Source organism: Myxocyprinus asiaticus, chromosome 35 (genome assembly GCF_019703515.2).
Source record: "Myxocyprinus asiaticus isolate MX2 ecotype Aquarium Trade chromosome 35, UBuf_Myxa_2, whole genome shotgun sequence".
Taxonomy (NCBI): domain Eukaryota; kingdom Metazoa; phylum Chordata; class Actinopteri; order Cypriniformes; family Catostomidae; genus Myxocyprinus; species Myxocyprinus asiaticus.
The window spans coordinates 18,084,066-18,103,204 of NC_059378.1; the positions used below are offsets into that span (position 1 = coordinate 18,084,066).

General features: G+C 38.2%; 1 protein-coding gene across 2 annotated transcripts in view; it reads left to right on the forward strand.

Annotated features, from left to right (window-relative positions):
* Positions 1-965: 965 nt before the first annotated feature.
* The window catches only part of LOC127425826 (keratin, type I cytoskeletal 19-like), a 55,120-nt gene continuing 36,946 nt past the window's right edge, over positions 966-19,139 (forward strand). Inside the window, exons 1-8 of one of the 2 annotated variants that reach the window (XM_051672111.1) lie at positions 986-1,501; positions 2,478-2,560; positions 2,725-2,881; positions 3,173-3,334; positions 3,430-3,555; positions 3,684-3,904; positions 4,026-4,039; positions 4,140-4,468. In XM_051672111.1, the coding sequence (XP_051528071.1) occupies positions 1,076-1,501; positions 2,478-2,560; positions 2,725-2,881; positions 3,173-3,334; positions 3,430-3,555; positions 3,684-3,904; positions 4,026-4,039; positions 4,140-4,276 (1,326 nt within the window). In that variant the 5' untranslated portion in view covers positions 986-1,075 and the 3' untranslated portion in view covers positions 4,277-4,468. Of the gene's footprint in view, positions 1,502-2,477; positions 2,561-2,724; positions 2,882-3,172; positions 3,335-3,429; positions 3,556-3,683; positions 3,905-4,025; positions 4,040-4,139; positions 4,469-19,139 lie in introns of those variants that run through there. The other variant, XM_051672112.1, reaches the window with a different exon arrangement.

Below are 19,139 nucleotides of genomic sequence, written 5' to 3' on the forward strand. Positions count from 1 at the left end.
ACCTAAAAAAAAAAAAAAAAAAAAAAAAAAAACCTATAGGAAACAATTTCCATGCAGAAATTACTAGTAAATTTAACAGATCATATTTTCAAGTTCACTCTTAAACTAACTTATTCAGTGTAAAAAGTACTTAATTTTTTTTATTATTTACATTTTTCTTTTTTCTTTTTTTGCTGTATTTACAGTACCACAAAATATTTTTTTCAGTGCAGATCAAGTGTATATGTTAGACAAGCTCAGACAGTCCTCTAGGAACACATGAACATATAAATATGATTTTGAAATGCCGTTGTCGACCTTCTAACATTCTAAATCAAATTAAAAGCATGAATACAATCTGAGGTTATACCAGCTACTGTTGGTATGAAAAATAGATCAGCAGGTTCTAGGGTAAAATATTCTTCAGACACTGCAGGAGAGACAGAGCAAACAAAAACTATTTTTCATTGATTTTCATTGCAAACAGGACACAAATGTCCTCTTGGTTTCAGATTGTGAGTTCCTACTCATATCTGCAGCTTGAGAACAAATACTTGTACTTTACTGTTTCACTCTTTGAATCATTCTTTAGTTTCTGATTAGTTTATATTGCCTTTCTGCTTAATACACAACTTAAAAGTTAATAAAAAAAACTATACACACTATTCTGGAATGACAGGTTTGGCCTAATTTTTCTGACACTAATTGAAAAAGGGAGGAAAGCTGGCACAAAATTGAACACTCATGCACACACACCTGTATACACTTCGTGTGTGTCATAAGCCAAGTAGCCTTATTGCACTCCCTCCATTGAAATCTTAAGGGTGAGGAGATTGCAGGAGTGCATATGAACACACAGAATGACATTCCTTTGCCGTTTCCTCACTAGGGTGGAAAACTGAATCCTAGCTCTGCTAGTGGTTGCAGCAGGGTCTGACACACTCATACACACACCCTCCCTCTCCCATCCACAATGTGCAGAAACCGCCTTCAAGATCCAACTACATAAGAAGACAGAGTTGGGCTCAAAGTTACCATCCTCTTCCTTGTATTTATTTCATCTCTGCATCTGCCATCCTCCCAAGGTCCCAAGACAATGCCGTCAAAGTCCATAGTCTTTCGGAGTCTAAGTGGTATGAGAGCCTCTCCACAAAAAGCCCACAGTGTGTATGGTGGTGGTTTTGGAGGAAGCACTCGCATCTCTTCCTCCTCTATGCATTCCAGAATTGGAGGAGGTGGGGGATACGGTGGTTATGGTGGAGGATATGGTGGAGGATTCGGTGCAGGCATTATGCCAGGAGGCTGCTATGGAGGGGATGGTGACTACATCCAGCTGAATGAGAAGGCCACCATGCAGAACCTGAATGACCGTCTGGCTGCTTTCCTACAGAAAGTGCGCTCTCTGGAGGCTGCCAATGCCAATCTAGAAAAGCTGATTCGCGAGTACTATGAGAAGAAGGGGCCGGCTGCACCGAGGGACTATAGTGCCTACTGGAACAACATCAAGGACTTGAAGGAAAAGGTAAATTATGATTCAAAAATACTGTCTGATGTCTGAGATTCTAATGAATATGACACATAAAGGAAAGACCAAATGTAGTGCAAGTTGAAATTATTTTAGGTACTCTAAGTAGATTGTAGACATTCACTTCAAGGAATATTCCGTGTTCAATATAAGGTAGGCTCAATCAACAGCATTTATGGAATAATGTTGATTAGCACAAAAAAATAGCTTCTACTAATCGAGGTCAAAGTGAGGCACTTACAATGAAAGTGAATGGGGCCAATCCTTAAAATACTCACCATTTCAAAATTATAGCTAAAAGACCAAAACAATATGCATGTTAACATGATTTTAGTGTGATAAAATAACTTACTAACCTTTTCTGTGTAAAGTAATATCAAATTCTACAACTTTGTTGCCATTATGACGTAATGCCATAAACCTAAAACCCCAAAATGACTGCAAAAATGACGATTTAAACAACTACAGCTCAAATAATACACACGTTTTAACAGAAGAATTTAAGTAACTGCTTCACATTTCTGCATTTAAACTCTCAAAAAATTGTATTTGTGTTACTCTCATTTACTCTGTAACCTCGAATGGACAAGTTGAAATACATTTTGTGGCAATCAACATTATGCCAAAAATGCTGTCGATTCAGCTTAACTTGTATTAATAAGAAAATATCTCTTTAAGTACTCTCAATGATGACCAAATAAAGAGGAAGGACAATAAAAAGTATAGTTGAGAATACTTGCAATAAATTTCAAACTGTTCCCATATTAAAGATAACTTAAGAAATCAGAAACATTTTGAAAGGGTTTGCAACACTGTGGCAAACTTATATTCTCAGACAGAATTTTGTTTTGATAATGGTGGATTCCCAAAAGGTCAGTTTTTCTCAGAATCTGACGATCTATGTATTACTGGAATCTTTATACTGTATATGTCCTGATTTATTACATTTATTAATTAATGTTCTACTTTACAGATTAAAACTGCTACCATCAACAATGCCAACATCCTCCTGCAGATCGACAACTCTAGGTTGGCCGCTGATGACTTCAGGATAAAGTGAGTTCTCTCAAACAATGTAGAGAACATTCCACTGCATTTAGATACAACCACAGTTTGAAGGATACAGTGCAATAGCTTTAGCTTGGTTTTACATAGATGATGGTTCATGTTTAAAATAATGATAGATGATTTCATTCCCATCCTACCTCTCCATCAATCAGATATGAGCATGAGTTAGCTATGCGGCAGTGTGTGGAGGCTGACATTGCTAACATGCATCGCTTGCTGGACCAGACGAAAATGACAAAGAGTGACCTAGAGATGCAGATCAAAGGCCTGAAGGATGAACTGGAATTTATGAAAAAGAACCACAAGGAGGTTTGTAGTAGTTTTCCAGTAGCAAAATCAGCTGTGTGATTGATCTTAAAGGATACTGCTATAAAGTGCAAAGGCTCATTATGAGGAGAATCTCATTACACATGATAGACAAGATCTAGTGAAGACCTGACTATGGAACTGAGTTAATATTGAAAAATGCTTTGTAAACAAATCCAAGTAAGGAAAGCCAAATCATTGTCATGCAACAGCTTAAAAACTCTCGTAATTCAGTTGCAGACTTTCATGGTGTAATATACATAAATTATTTTAACAAAAATTCATTGGTTACAGGAGTTGGCAGCACTGAGGTCTCAGCTGACAGGCACAGTGAATGTGGAGGTGGACGCTGCTCCTCAGCAAGACCTCAACAAGGTTTTGGAGGAAATACGTGCTCATTATGAGGCCATCATAGAGAAACACCGCAAAGAACAGGGAGCCTGGTTTAATGAAAAGGTCAGACTTGCTCTGTCTCTGTCTCTTTCTATTTGATTAATGACATAAAGTTCTGTAAATAACATTTTGTTAGTTTCTTTCTCTCTCTCTTATAGACAGCACAATTAAGCAAAGAGGTGGCCATCAGGACAGAGACCATACAAACCTCCAAGTCACAGATTACAGATCTGCGAAAGACTTTGCAAAGGCTGGAGATTGAGCTACAGTCTCAATTTAGCATGGTGAGATGACATAAGTCATATATGGGTCAATTTTTAAACAGTAAAATTATTTGACAAGATTTGATTTAAAAATGGATGAACAGATTTTACAATGTCTATGAATAAATGCGTTCTCATCACCCATACAGAAAGCGTCACTGGAGAGCTCACTGGCAGACACAAAGGCTAGACACAGTGCTATGCTAGCAGGCTTCCAGAAGCACATCAACATGCTGGAAGCAGAGCTGCGTCAGTTGCGGGCTAGCATTGAACAACAGGGTCTAGACTATGCAGCACTGCTGGACATCAAGAGCCGTCTGGAGCAGGAGATCGCCACCTACAGAAGCCTCCTGGAAAATCAGGACATTAAGTCAGTTTACCTTTTTATTCATAAGAGTTGTTGAGTGTCACAAGACATGGATCATGGGTCTTATGTTACATAATCATCTGAAATGACTTCACTAATGTATATTTTCTTCTTTGTCTTCTAGGACTCAAGTGCAAGGTAATTTTAATCTCTCTTTGGGGGAATGGTCAGTTTCAGGTACTCAATCTATGTTGTACATTATGCATTAACTCTTTCTCTTTTCTCTTTCACTCTTCAGGTGGATCTCAAAATGTCCCCTCAGGTGGATCTTCAAGTGTCTCCTCAGGTGGATCTAAAAATGTCCCTGCTGGTGGACCAGCAATCCCGATAAAGCAGACCACCAACACCATCACCACACATCGTACCTACTATTAACTAAAGCCAGAGCAGCCTGCTTTTCTGAGACAACATCCAAACACACACACATTTTATCACGTTTTAAGTGACACGTATTAACACGTCACTTGTGGTATTGCGAACAAGGAAACCATTTTTTCAAAAAGAAAACTTGATTAAACTTTGTGTTTTGAGAAAAGCCTGCCTCTGAAAATAAAACTGTAAAAAAAAAAAAGTACAACTCTTGTGTTTCTTTTTTGTCTGAACACTATGATCTTTGTCGTGGGAGCAGAATATATTATCTTTAGAATAACCATCTTCTAATCATATAAAAACACTTTAATTAAATGAATGAATTAAAATGAATTCTCAGTCTAAACCATCAACAGTCAATCAACCTTATGGTAGAAGTCCATATTTAATTTCTGCGATTGAAAACAAGGCTTGGACAAATAAGGATGTCAGAGATTTTGAAAATGAGAAATCTTTTACAAATCTACAGGTAGTTTAAAACACATGTGTAAAGTTTGTAGAAATGTAATATTTCTATGTTGGTTTCATAAATTTGTAAAAACATTCATAACATTTTCTACAAAGAAATTTATTTAATATCTTTAATGACTTTAAATCTCAACTGGTGTAATTATCAAGTAAAAGGTATTAAAATACTTTCCTTGCACATTGAATACACACGAGTGTACAGAACTTCATGATTAGTTTCAGAAAAGTTTTCAAACATATTTTTCAAGGTAAAGATTTTTTTTTTTCTTTCTACAAATATACATTTTTGAGTCACAGATATCAAAATGGTTTCTTAGGGTTACTCCATTTTACGTTTTTGTCATAAAAAAATTCAAAATATCAGATATTAAAAAACAGTCACATGAGTCTAAGGGGGTCTTCTCTGTTTTATGGTTTATTTCTCACATGACAACAATGTAGCTACACTCTAAAAAATGTTGGGTTATTTTTTGGACCCAAACTCTGGGTTGGGCCTGTTGGGTCATTTTATTGGGTTATTTTCTCAATGACTGGTAGTTTTTGTGTAACCCAGCCGCTGGGTAAGTGGCTGGGTCATTTTCACTACTGGGTCATTCACCCCTCTCCCCACCCCCATGACAAAACCCAGCTGACAAATTGGGAATTTATTCCGTTTGTGTCCGTGTTTTGACCAATTATATCATTAATGTACACCAGAAAATGCAAAGATACAGTTCCATAATCAGAACTGGACAGCTCATATGACATCAACTGTTATTAGATGTCACACTAGTTTGAGTAACTTCATGAGTTTTGGCTTTGCTAGACTGCAATGCCCACTGGACACTGAATAGGTTTATTTACTTTTTCTGATTTTTTAAAAAAATTTTAGCAATGCAAACGTCTCCTTTCAGCGAAATTTGCCATTCTGAATCCAAAATAAATCACCAACATGATTAATTTGTTCATACCTTTTATCACCCTGTCTGCACCGTTACTTTAAACCCATCACCAGTGATTCAAACACTTGTGTGAAAAATCACAAACTGGTGCAAACTTCGATCTGTCATGGCACAGACACGTTTACATTTATTAATCATGCTCCCAGTATTCTGATGACTGTTAGATTGTTAGCATTATGGGTTGATATCTTTCTTTAACCTTTTTGATTTTCTTTCTTAATGTCTTTTTGTAGGTTGGAACAAATATGGTGGAGTACTTCCGGCTGGCTGAGATGTCAAGAGCTTATTCCCCCACATCCTACACTCAGCAAAACAGGCCTGCACATAAATCATTTTGAATTATTGCTTTAATTTAATTAATTTATGGATTTTATTAATTACTTGCATAAATAGTTCTCTAGTAATAGACACTAGAATTTTAAGTAACATTTAAAAGGATAGTACATCCAAAAATACAAATTCTCTCATCATTTACTCACTCTCATGGCATCCCAGATGTGTACAACTTACTTTCTTCTGCAGAACACAAATGAAGATTTTTAGAAGAATATTTCAGCTCTGTAAGTCCATAAAATGCAGCATAAAAGTAATCCATATGGTTCCAGTGGTTAAATGACTGTGAAAGTGAGAAAAAGTCAGAAACACATCAGTAATTAAGTTCTTTTTTTTTCAATACATCTTCACTCTTTACATCTAAAAGTGCTTGTGTATTTAACATTAATTATAAATGTTACTTTATTGTTCTACATGCTGTTTATTAAAACGTTTGTAAAATAGTTAAAATGTACTTATTGCATGTATTTATATTCATCAAAAAAATGTAAGGAGCTACCATGTTTACACATTTGTTTATGGTGTGGTTTATTTTAAAATATTTTTTAAGGAGAAAACAATCTGAAAATATTAACCCACTTATGAGATCTTAACCCAGCATTCCTGTGAAAATGAATCAGCATTTGGGTTGAATAAATAACCCATTTGCTGGGTTAAAATGAACAACCCAACTTGCTGGGTTAGTTTAGCCCAACGGGTGTTCTGTCCCATATTTAAACAGCGGCTGGGCTAAAAACAACGCAGTTTGGGTTATTTTTAACCCAGTATTATTTAGAGTGTACCTGCATGTTGGTTACACCATCTGACTTGAAAAGTTTTAATGAATAATTCAACAAAAAAAAAAAAAAAAAAGAAGAAGAAGAATTTAATACTCTACAACAAAATTGTTTTACTGTTTAATTTTTAAGAAATAATACCACAAGATTATTACAAACCACTTATACAATTTTAAGAATTAAAATGTAATTAGAATATAGGATCAAAAACATGTGCTGTATAATTTAAAGATTTAGCCTACAGAATTAGCAAGATACAACAAGTCAAGTAAAGTCAATATTTTACCATTATAGTAAGATAATTTCTCACAGAATATATGAGGCCTAAACTCAAAAGTCTGAGTCTCGTTGTATTGCTCAGGCTGCACTGCAGTGTCTATTCACAGGTGCAATCCCACTACTGATCGACACGGGGGCTTTAACCTGCTCCGTTTCCGACCTGGGCCGGTTCACCCCTCCTTAGACGACCTGGCGATCCCGGGCTCCCACAGGATCACCATATCGATACCGAACTTAGTGCGGACACCCGATTGGCATAGTCCACTGCAGCCCAGAACCCCTGAACTCAAGCGATCCGTCAGACTCAGCCTCCCAGGAACTTGGATTACAGATGCACGCCACTGCGCCCGGCGAAAACACCGACGATCTGCACCGGTATTAAATAGTGCATTCAGCACGCCCTCTAGTGGTAAAAGTACATACCACCCTCCAATGTATGAAATCAGAATATTACATTATGTCATTGACAGGGTGTGCTGCTTGCTTAAAATACATGTCTCCTGATCATTCACCTGTAATGATAGTCCTATACAGTTCGCTTTATATATTTCCGATTCATTTCTTTATGAATTAGATAAGCACCAATTCCTGGCCTTAAATATTTCATACCTGTGATGAAACTGTATTTTGCATTATTTTGTATTAAATATTATAATAATATATTATTATGTAGATCATATAAAATATTTTATTACTAGATAATATAATAAATAACATATATTACATAAAATGTAAAGTGATTTCCTAAGAGAAAAGCTCATTGTTGGCACAGAAACCTGCATGTGCATGAACAGAGAATAATTCATATCAGTCTCATCTTATATATCTTACATGTGATCTATGTGCACATCAAACACTCAACACATCACTGAGACAGAGTGATGGAAAGAGATTTGTTTGTGGGACTATAGGACAGGAGACTATTGAACGGTGCTCTGAGTCTGAAGTAGTTCAAAATGTGTTTACTGTAATTAAAACAATTACAGATGCTGGAAAAACAAGCAAACACAGTTCAAAATTAGTCAATGAAGGACTATACTAAATGTAAAACAACAACAATAAAATCAACTTCTGATGCATTTGAAGTGTAACAATTTCAGATTCAGGATATAGGATTCAGTTTGGTGTCTTCCAGAGGCTTAAGTTAATTTGTTTAGAAGAAAATTGTAAACAGGTTGTGCATCACAGTTACTTAAATGATAATATGTATTTAACATGTGAATTTTTTTTATTTCATTTTTTTTATTATTTATTTTTTTTTTTTTGCTTTTAATACTTAAATTTGTTTAAATGTGGAAACTTTTTTTTCTTTTTCTGTTATTAGTATTTATTTATTTAACTATTTTCTTCTAATTTTTTGCACAATGAGTAACCTACAACTTTAATCAGTATAATTTTGCTGTGCTTTTTAAAACCCTGCATATACAGTATACATGTAATTTTAAAACAGTTTAATAATATAATTGTTTTTTATTAATAATAACAAATTATATCAAATAAAATAAAACCCACTACTGTTGAGTGATCTTCGCAAGTTGATGCGTGTGACCTGATAAAGGGTGGTGAAACTGTCAGAGATCATCTCACATCACTCCCAGGGAGTTACCTGTCAGACAAATCCTCTATAATCATCCACTAGCACCAAATGACATAAAATACATGCTAACACACATACATAAAGTTTCCCAAAGATCATCACCTGTACTGCCTTAAAACACTGAAAGGGATATGATTTTTAAGCCCTATCAAATTGCAAAACCTAAACACATTCAGAAAATGTAATATTGCACACTAATCTTCACTCAAATAAAAGGATGTCTCAGACACCGATTCCAAAAGGAACGCATTCTATAGAAATTTGAAATACCATTGCTGAGATTAGAACGTTTTAAAGCAAATCAAGTGCTGGAAAACAACCCAAGGTTGTGCGTGGGTCCCCCGGACATTTAGGGGGCCCCTAGTCGGATGGCAAAACATTCAAGGGGAATCTCAAGTCCAGATAAGAATGCTCCCCATTTACAGTATACATGTTATGATTTATTAAGTTAATATTTCAATGTTCTACAATATAGATTAAAACTGCCAACGTCATCCTGCAGATCGACAATTCTAGGTTGGCTGCTGGTGACTTCAGGACAACCAATTTGATGGATACAGAGCAATATCTTTAGTTTGTTTATACAAAGATCATTGGTCATGTTTAAACAATAATTGATTAATTAATTGCACATCCTATCTCCCCACCAATCAGATATGAGCATGAGTTGCTGATGCGGCAGGGTGTGGAGGCTGACATAGCTAACCTATGTCGCTTGCTGGACCAGACAAAACTGACAAAGGCCAACCTGGAGATCCAGATCAAAAGTCTGCAGGAAGAACTGGAATTCATAAAAAAGAACCACATGTAAATTTATAGTAGTTATCTAATAGCAGAATCAGCTTTCTTTGATTGATCCTGAAAGTTTGGGCCATAATTATATGTAAATAATACATGATAAACAGGATAAGTATCCTAATAATCATATTATAATAATTTTTATTTATCTACCACCTAAAACATAAAATCAAAAACACACACAGTAAAACACAACATATTCAAATAGTTATAAAAGCAAGTCTATACAAATCAGTTTTTAAACAAGACTTAAAAACAGACACAGAATCATGTGATCCAGGGCAGGCTTTTCCATAATCGTGGGGCCTTCACTACAAACACTCTATCACCTTTAGTTTTGCATTTGGATCTTGGAACAGCCAACATTTCACAACAAGAAGATCTAAGAGGTCCAACTATTTCATAAGGTCTTAAAAGTTCTGCAAAATATTCTGGTGCTGACGCATGTAATGCCTTATGTGTAATTAATAAAATCTTAAAATCAACCCTGAAATGAATTGGTACCCTATGCAAAGAGGCTAAAACTGGAATAATATGATATAAAGACCTAGTTTGAGTCAAAAGTCCAGCTGCAGCATTTTGCACTGATTGTAGCCGTGCTAAAGTGAAATCAAGGTGGGACAAAATGAAAGCACGAATAAGCTTCTATGTATCCCTAAAACTCAAAACATGTCTAACCTTGGGGAGTCACGTGAAGCCATGCAAGGTTCGGACGTGTGAATGGCAAGCTCTGTGCACTTGGCTAGTTTTAATACTTTTTATGTCATAAACCGGTGAGATTCGATACACCCTGTTCCAAAACTGTTCTAGGAAGACAATATGTCAAAGAATTCAAAATCCTCAGGCTCTGGAGACATTAAAAGACACTTACGTGCTCAACCTGATGCCCCTGAGGCCCCGAGCCAGGGAGCCGATTTGTCTGGAGAAGTGAGGGAATTTTGGCGAGAATTGTTGAACATGTCGGCAATGCTGACGAAAGTCATTGCTGACTTGGAGAATCTTGCTGTAATACGTTGATCAATCACTGCCATGGAGATGAAATTCACTGAGGTGGTCACAAGAGTGGGGGATGTCAAGAAACGGATCGGTTACCTGGAGTCATCGGAGAGGGAACTAGCTGCTAATCTGCTAGCAACCAAGGTGGATTTGGAGTGCATCTGGGAGAAATTGGAGGACATGGAGAACCGCAACCAGCGGAATAACGTCCGATTCGTCAAAATTCCTGAAGACGAAGAGGGTCAGGATATGGTGAAATTCATGGATGGGCTTTTTCCGAATCTGCTTGGCATAACAGGCCATAAGCTGGAAATCGAGCGAGCTCACAGGGTTCCGGCTTGGCGATCCGCTGAGTTAGACAGGTCCTGATCAATTCTGGCCAAATTTCTGAGATCATCCGTTAAAGATCTCATATTGCGTGAGCAAAGGAAAGCTTTTTTGGAAGAACCACAGCATTTTCTCGTTCCCAGACTTTGCAAATTCGACAAGAAAGAAACGTGATCGATTCAAGGAATGCTAGAAACTCTTACATCAACGGAAGGTCACTTTTGCACTGATGTTCTCGGCCAAATTGAGAATAGATGCTAAGGATGGCCGCAAAACATTTACATGCCCACAGCAAGCGATGTCCTTCATAAAGTCAATGGAGTGAGTAAGTTATTTTGTGGTACTCACGTTGTAGCCGAATGGACGACTCACTGAACTTTCACTTTACTGTTCGAGGAACTGAGTGCCCTTTTTTTTTCTTTTTGTGCTGGTTCCGCCTAGTGGCTGGAGTTTGTTTTGTTGAGTAACATCCTTCGGGACTGTTGAGTGGATGAATCTGCATGTTCTTTGTGCTTATGCCTCCTATTGGCTGGAGATTGTTTTGTGGAGTATTTCTTGCAAGACAATGGAGTGATTAGGTCATTTGTTGCACTCATGTAGCAGCCGAATGGGCCAGCTCACTGAACATTTGTTTGACTGTCCGAGGAAACTGACAGTGTAGTTTTCCACTACAGTTACAGTTTAAATAATTGGTAATTAGAATACAGTTACATTCAAAAAGTATTTTGATTACTGAAGAGATTACTTTGCATTTTATTGTCATTTGTTTCATTTAATATTTAGTCCTTTCAGATGGAAAACATTTATACATATAAATGATGCAATCCAAAGTGCATTTGAACAGCAGTGAAACACTTTCTTATGATGTGTTACATTCATACGAGCAGACAGAGAAGTACGTTTGAAGTAAGTTTGGAGCAGAAGAAATAGAAATAAACCTTGTATAAATTGTCAGCTTTATGCTAAACTAAAATGCTATTTCTAGCCATTTTACTTGCACATATTACCAGGCACAATCATATTTTTTTTATCAAGAAAGTTCACGTTGGAACATAATTTCTTTTTTTCTAGTAAGACCTTTGATATTAGGGCAAAAATCGTATTCTTAATAATAAATTTTGTATTGTTTTCCTGTAAAAATATAGAAAAATCCTTAAAACAAGATCAATTTGATTTATCTTGTTTTAGAAATAACACTGCATAATAATGCAAGATATTTAGGTTTTTCAGAGAATGTATTTTTAACATGTGTATTTTGTTTTACTGTACTTGCAGATTTGTTGTAGTCAAAACAAGTGAAAAAATCTACCAGTGCTGAAGAAGTAATCCAAAGTATTTAGAATACATTACTGACCTTGAGTAATCTAATGGAATACATTACAAATGACATTTTACAGCATGTATTCTGTAATCTGTAGTGGAATACATTTCAAAAGTAACCCTCCCAACCCTGGGAATAGCACACCTTCGGGACAGTTATGTGGCTGAATCTACATGATCTTTGTGTTTATTCTACCTATTGACTGGAATTTGTATTAAATATTATCTGTTGTTGTGTAACTCTCTCTCACAAAATTTGTATTGAAACACCGAACTTGAGCAATCCGACGGCAAAGTTGATGCAGGGGCTCTTGTAGGCGTACATGGACTGTTTGAGTTTAGAGGGATGGATGCCAGTTGGCACTGTCGTGCGTGGGGTTAATGCGCATTTCTTTTTTCTGTTTGTTTGATTCTGGGGGAAGTTCAGGGTTTGATTGTTGCACTAATGTTGGAATGTGGTCTTTATAATTTTGTTTTTGACATACAATCTATTTTTTCTCATATGTCAAAATGTCAAATGTTAATATGAGCGGATTGTCTCTCTCCACGTGGAATGTGAATGGGTTGGGGCTTCCCATGTAAAGAAGGAAGGTTATTTCTCTTCTTAAGCGTAAGAAATATGATCTATTGTTTCTTCAGGCAACGCATCTTTCCCCGCAGGAAGCTGGAAAATTTGGGAAGATATGGTGTGGACATGTTTTCTTTAGTGCTGGCTCAAGTTAGAGCAGGGGAGTCAATACACTGATAAGTAAGCATCTACAATTCAAATGTCTCAAACAGATCAAAGATAAATTAAGAGTCATTATTGTTTTAGCAGAAATTCAGGGGCAAAGTCTTATTATGGCTAATATTTACGCACCTAACGCTGATGATCAGGACATTTTTATAGATCTGGAAGGGATGTTGCAAACCGCTGGCACCCCTCATGATATATAATATTAGGAGGAGACTTTAATCTTTTGATGGACTCAGTCCTTGATCATAGTGAAGCAAAAGTGTGCAAGCCCCCTAGAGCAAAACTGACGCTTCACAGAATGTGTAAAAATCTTGGTCTTACAGATATTTGGAGACTTTTGAACCCATCTGGTAGGGACTATACATTTTTTTCATCAGTCCATAAGATTTATTCTAGAATAGATTTAATATATAAGTCTAAGTCCCTCATTTTGTCTGTTGTTGATTGCTCAACTGTAAAAATTTGAGTCTCAGATCATGCCCTGGTGAGTTTAGAGGTGCTGACACATATGGGGAAAAAAAAGGAAATCATATAGTTGGCACTTTAATGTATCCCTTTTGCAAAATCTTGAATTCCAACAAATGTTAAAGGCTGAAATCAATGTTTATATGGAGACCAACTGGTCATCAGTATCCTCTGTGGGCGTGGCTTGGGAGGCACTTAAGGCAGATCTTAGGGGCCAGATCATACAGTATGCCTCATTCACCAAAAAATCCAAAGCACGAGAACTTGTGGAGTTTAAAGGGAATATTAAAAGTGCTGAGGCAGAGCTGAAGCACCGAATGTCGTCTGATGGCCTCAGAGAATTGACCCGATTGAAATACAGATATAACACTATTTTGTCATAGAGGGTGGAGTTTTGGCTATTCAGGGCAAGACAGTCATACTTTGAATCAGGGGATAAGGCAGGAAAACTTCTGGCTAGATATATAAAACAGAGAGAGTCTTTTCTACCATTCCCTCAGTGAAATCTGCTGGTGGTGAATTTTTTTTTACCTCAGTAGGAATATTTACCTCAGTCATTGATATTAATAATGCTTTTAAAGAATTCTATCTTGATCTCTATAGTTCCACGTCTTTGTCTACTGATGAGGATATTAGAATCTTTGTGGAACCATTAGAACTTTCTAAACTGACGGCTGAGCAAAAAAAATTCTCTTGATTCTTAGATAAACTTGGAGGAGCTTGACGAGGTAATTAAGGCCTTGCCTACAGGCAAGGCTCCAGGACCAGTTGACTTTGCCGCTGAGTTTTTTAGATCTTATGCTACAGAATTGGCTCCACTTTTGCTAGAAGTTTATACGGAATCATTAAAGAATGGAAAGCTTCCACCAACCATGACACAAGCCTGGATCAGTCTGATTCTTAAAAAGGACAAAGATCCAAGCAAGTTTAAGAGTTACCATCCAATTTCCCTGATCCAGCTAGATGTTAAAATATTGTCAAATGTTTTGGCTAGCCGATTAAGTAAGGTTATGACATCTCTTATACACGTAGATCAGGTGGGGGATATTCTGGCCCTAGCTCTTCTGATAACATTAGGTGTTTCAACATTATCATATGGTTAGTGGCGAATGATCAGACTCTGGTCGCTGCCATCTCACTTGATGCCGAAAAGGCATTTGATAAAGTAGAATGGGATTATCTTTTTAAGATTTTGGAAATGTACGGGTTTGGGAATATTTTATTGGTTGGATTAAGTTACTTTATAGACACCCGGTAGCGGGGGTACAAACGAATGGATTAATTTCAGAATACTTTACTCTGGATAGGGGCAACTGGCAGGGTTGCCCTCTTTCCCCATTATTGTTTTGTCTTGCCCTGGAACCATTAGCAGCTTCGATAAGTAAGGAGGATGATTTTCCAGGGGTGGTGGCAGGAGGTGTGGCGCATAAGCTTTTGCTTTACGCAGATGATATTTTATTATTCGTCTCCGACCCTACTAGATCTATGCCTTGCCTCCATAGAATTATTAACTCTTTTTCCAAATTCTCAGGATACAGAGTTAATTGGTCTAAATCCAAATCTTTGGCTCTAACAGCGTACTTTTCAGCCGCGCCACCAGCTCTGTATTGTTTTTGGGAGTAGCACACACCCCCTTAAAGCGGCAGATACTTTGGGAGAGGTGATTACTGCTTTTGGAAAAGGTCATGAGGCATCAGTGTATTTCTCCCTGCTAATTCAGAGTCTGGGGGACAGAGCTTTAACTTCTATCAAGAGATTATGGGAGAAAAATTTTAACTTGATATTGGAGGAAAGAGTGTGGACTAGGATTAAAAAAAATGTCAAGTGTGCATCTTCAAATCCGAAGTTGGAGACAAAACTCATGTCTTTTGGGGGTGTGTTAAGATTCAAGATTTTTGGTTGAAGGTTCAGAGTTATTTGTGTGACGTTTTGGGCACTCAAATTTGACTTTGCCCCAGACTTTGTATTTTGGGCTATGGGGCGGCCATAAATTTAGGGGACAAATATATACAAATTTGGGTTCTGACTAGTGTTATGATTGGCAGACATGTTATTTTAAGGGGTTGGAAGTCGGATGGAGCGCCATCATAGTAAGGTGGTTAAGTATTGATTCTGTTTGTACAGTATATGTTTTGCTTTTATTTGTTTAATATATGAATCAATAAATAATATTAATAGAAATAAATAAATCTTGTTATCATTCACAACCTTCAATAGTTGATAAATGAATCCAGCTGTGTGGTTGTTGTTGTCGTCATCAATGGCGGCAATGCAGCACAGATGCACATTCCATTTCTCTATAAATAGCCTTATATAATTGAAGCCTCATATTTTTATTTAACAAAAGTTAACTTGTAAAGCCATGAGTGACTATTTTAACCTGACTCATAAGTGTTGTTACAGGAGCTGGCAGCACTGAGGTCATATAAAACACATTAATATCAAACACTTTGATTAATTCATTGAAATAAATCCTCAGTCTGAAAAATTATGGTTGTTGTTACATATAAAACCAAATCATCCACATCTCAATGAATGTTTTTAATATGGATTTCAATGGAATTGAATTGTCAGCATTAATTGTCCATGCTGATAATGCAGTTACTAAAGAAGAAAACAATAGCTACCAGCATACAGTGCTTAAGCAGCAGATGGGAATTTAAACTTATTGTGTGATTGGCTAAACGGATGAGTCCTCCATCCAGACTGAGTCCCTGGAGTCATTACATCCTGTCTACTGAGATACCTACATCTGATCAATTTTTAAAGGCAGCATAGATGTATCCTTAGCTGCTTATCAAATCCCACAATCCTTCGGGTGCAGATCCACAGCGGTTAAGCTGAAAAAAGAAAATGGTGGCAGAAGAGACAGCTGATAGCCAGTAAGTGTATAAATGTACGTTTTTTTCCAACTTTTCATTTCATTTCTAGCGAGAAAGAAGCATTGTAATTATTAAATAAATCCGTGGTTATCACCAAAACTCTCTTTATTTTGTTCTAGATTAATAGTCCCTTGTGGTTCGGTTAGACAGAATGAATGCTAGAATCCTAGCAACGATGTGACGAAGTGCTACCTCTGAAGCCTTCCTTGTTGGAAGTTTCCGGAAGTACCTTCGTACGCAAATACTGTCTGTTAAATCATTAAATGATAGGTCAGCGAAGCAACAAGGTCCTTTGGATTCGACGCAGCCTTAGATACGAAGAGACCGCCTGACTGACACGTAAAGTCATCAGTCACAGCTCGTACTGTTCAGGGCAATTGGGAAAGCCTAAATAAGATTACACCACAATAATAGACTGGCACGAAAATATTTGACAGATAATTTTTTTAATTATCTGACAGTGTTGACACATTTTAAGGTATAGGCTAGGCAAAAACCATTTTGTGAGAAAATGGAAGAAAATGGGAGATTTCACCCAAACATAGGTTGAAGAGATTCATCCAAAACAATTCCTAATACATATTCTTAATATACTGGATTGTATAAGGTAAAAGGGAGGTGGAAAAATCAGAGATTAACCTGTCAGCCAAATCCTCTACAAGTATCCACTAGCACCAAGAGACACAAAACACATGCTAGCACACATCCACACTAAAAGTTTCCCAAAGATCACCACCTGTACCACAATGAAAGAGAAAAACTGACAAAAGTGATGTGTTAAAAAGTCTTAATTGTAAACTTTAAAAACATGCACACATGCAAAATTATTTATGCAACTTGTAATACTGCACACTAATCTTCATTCATTTAAAAGGCAATTAAAACATGGAAGCTGTACAAACACTTGAAATGTAACATCATACAAATATCAAAGTGTGGTTACTTAAAAACTCAACAGTGTGGTTAGGCTATATCTTCCCTCTTCAACAGACATTCTCAGTGCCTGAATTACTATTTTAAGTGTAGTAAGTATTGTGTTTGGAGGTCTCAGAAAGTAATTCTATAGGAACACACAGACACACGGAGCCGTGGGAGGCTCGAAGGGCAGAGCTGTGGAAGGCGGAACCGTGGGAGGCTCAAGGGGCAGAGCCGTAGAGGGCAGAACCGTGGGAGGGTCGAGGGGCGGAGCTGTAGAAGGCAGAGCCGTGGGAGGCTTGAGGGGCGAAGCCGTAGAAGTCCTGGATGACTGGGAAACGACCTCCGTGGTTTGCGAACATGGAAAGACACTTGGGAATGACCTCTGTGGTTGTGAACACTGACAGAGACTCAGGAACGACCTCTGTGGTCGTGGGCATGGGCAGAGATTCGGGAATGACCTCTGTGGTTGTGAACACTGGCAGAGACACGGGAACGACCTCTGTGGTCGTGGGCATGGGCAGAGACTCGGGAATGACCGCTGTGGTCATGAGCATGGGCAGAAACTTGATAGCAGAAGCCCTACTTTTCCTCCTGAACACTGACTCCGAGACAGGCGAGGCTGGCAACACTGGCTCAGGGACGGACGAGGCTGGCAACTCTGGCTCTGGGACGGACGAGGCTTCAAGCTCGTTGGCTGTGGCAGGCATGGGCATTGGCTCGTTGACCATGGCAGGCATGGGTGTTGGCTCGTTGGCCATGGCAGGCATGGGCTTTGGCTCGTTGGCCATGGCAGGCATTGGTTCTGGAACGGTCTAGGCTACAGGCATAGGCTCTGGGACGGTCAAGGCTGGCAATGCTGGCTCTGGGATGGATGAGGCTGGCAACACTGTCTCTGGGACGGATGAGGCTGGCAACGCTGGCTCTGGGACAGACGAGGCTTCAAGCTCGTTGGTCGTGGCAGGCGTGGGCATTGGCTCGATGGCCGTGGGAGGCTTGGAGCAAGGAACCGCTGAAGGCTTGTCTATGACATGATGTGGAGCAGACTCAGGCATGGTTGTGACCTGGCATGAAGCAGACTCAGGCATGGCTGTGACCTGGTGTGGAGCAGACTCAGGTATGGCTGCGACCTGGCATGGAGCAGACTCAGGTGTGGCTGTGACATGGCGTGGAGCAGACTCAGACTTGGCTGTGACATGGCGTGGAGCAGACTCAGGCGTGGCTGTGACATGGCGTGAAGCAGACTCAGACTTGGCTGTGACATGGCGTGGAGCAGACTCAGACTTGGCTGTGACATGGCGTGGAGAAGACTTTCATGTATTCCTCCCACATATAGTCTCCCGTCTCCAGCAATTCCCTCCACCGGTGAGCTGTTAGTCCGATCCGATAAATTGACTTAAGGTGGGAATCAGCAAATCCAGTGAAGCTGGCAATGGTGCTGAAATGACACAACAGTGAATCATGACAGGAACGCTCTCGGGCAGCTATTTTTCTGTGTAAACAAGCGCCATACGAGAGTAGCTCGTATCTACTTAAAGTAGTTTAAGTAATTTAACGTGCTAAATAGTTTCTGGTATTATCTAAGGTTCTACAAATTATTGTTAGTATAACACAATAGATCAGCAGGTTCTAGAGTCTAATGTTCTCCAAAATTGGGGGAGAGGCAGGACAACTAAAACATACATTGCATAGATTTTCTGTGCAAAAAGGACACAACACAAGCATCCTTTTGGTTTCAGATTGTGATTTTCCTTCTCACAACTGCAACCTGAAAACAAACATTTGTAGTTTTCTCTAGCATTGAATCTCTGATGTTTAGTTTCTGGTACATTTCTGGTAGTATATTCACTTACTGCTTCATCCAAAATAACTGATATATTAAAAAAAAAATCATTCTATCTGGCATGACCGGCTCAGCCTCCCTTTCTCACCTTTAACTGAAAAAGGGAGGACAGCTGGCACATCACACCTGCATACACACAAAATAAACTTCTGTACTTGTACACTCAGTGTGTTTCAAAAGACTTGTCTCTTTG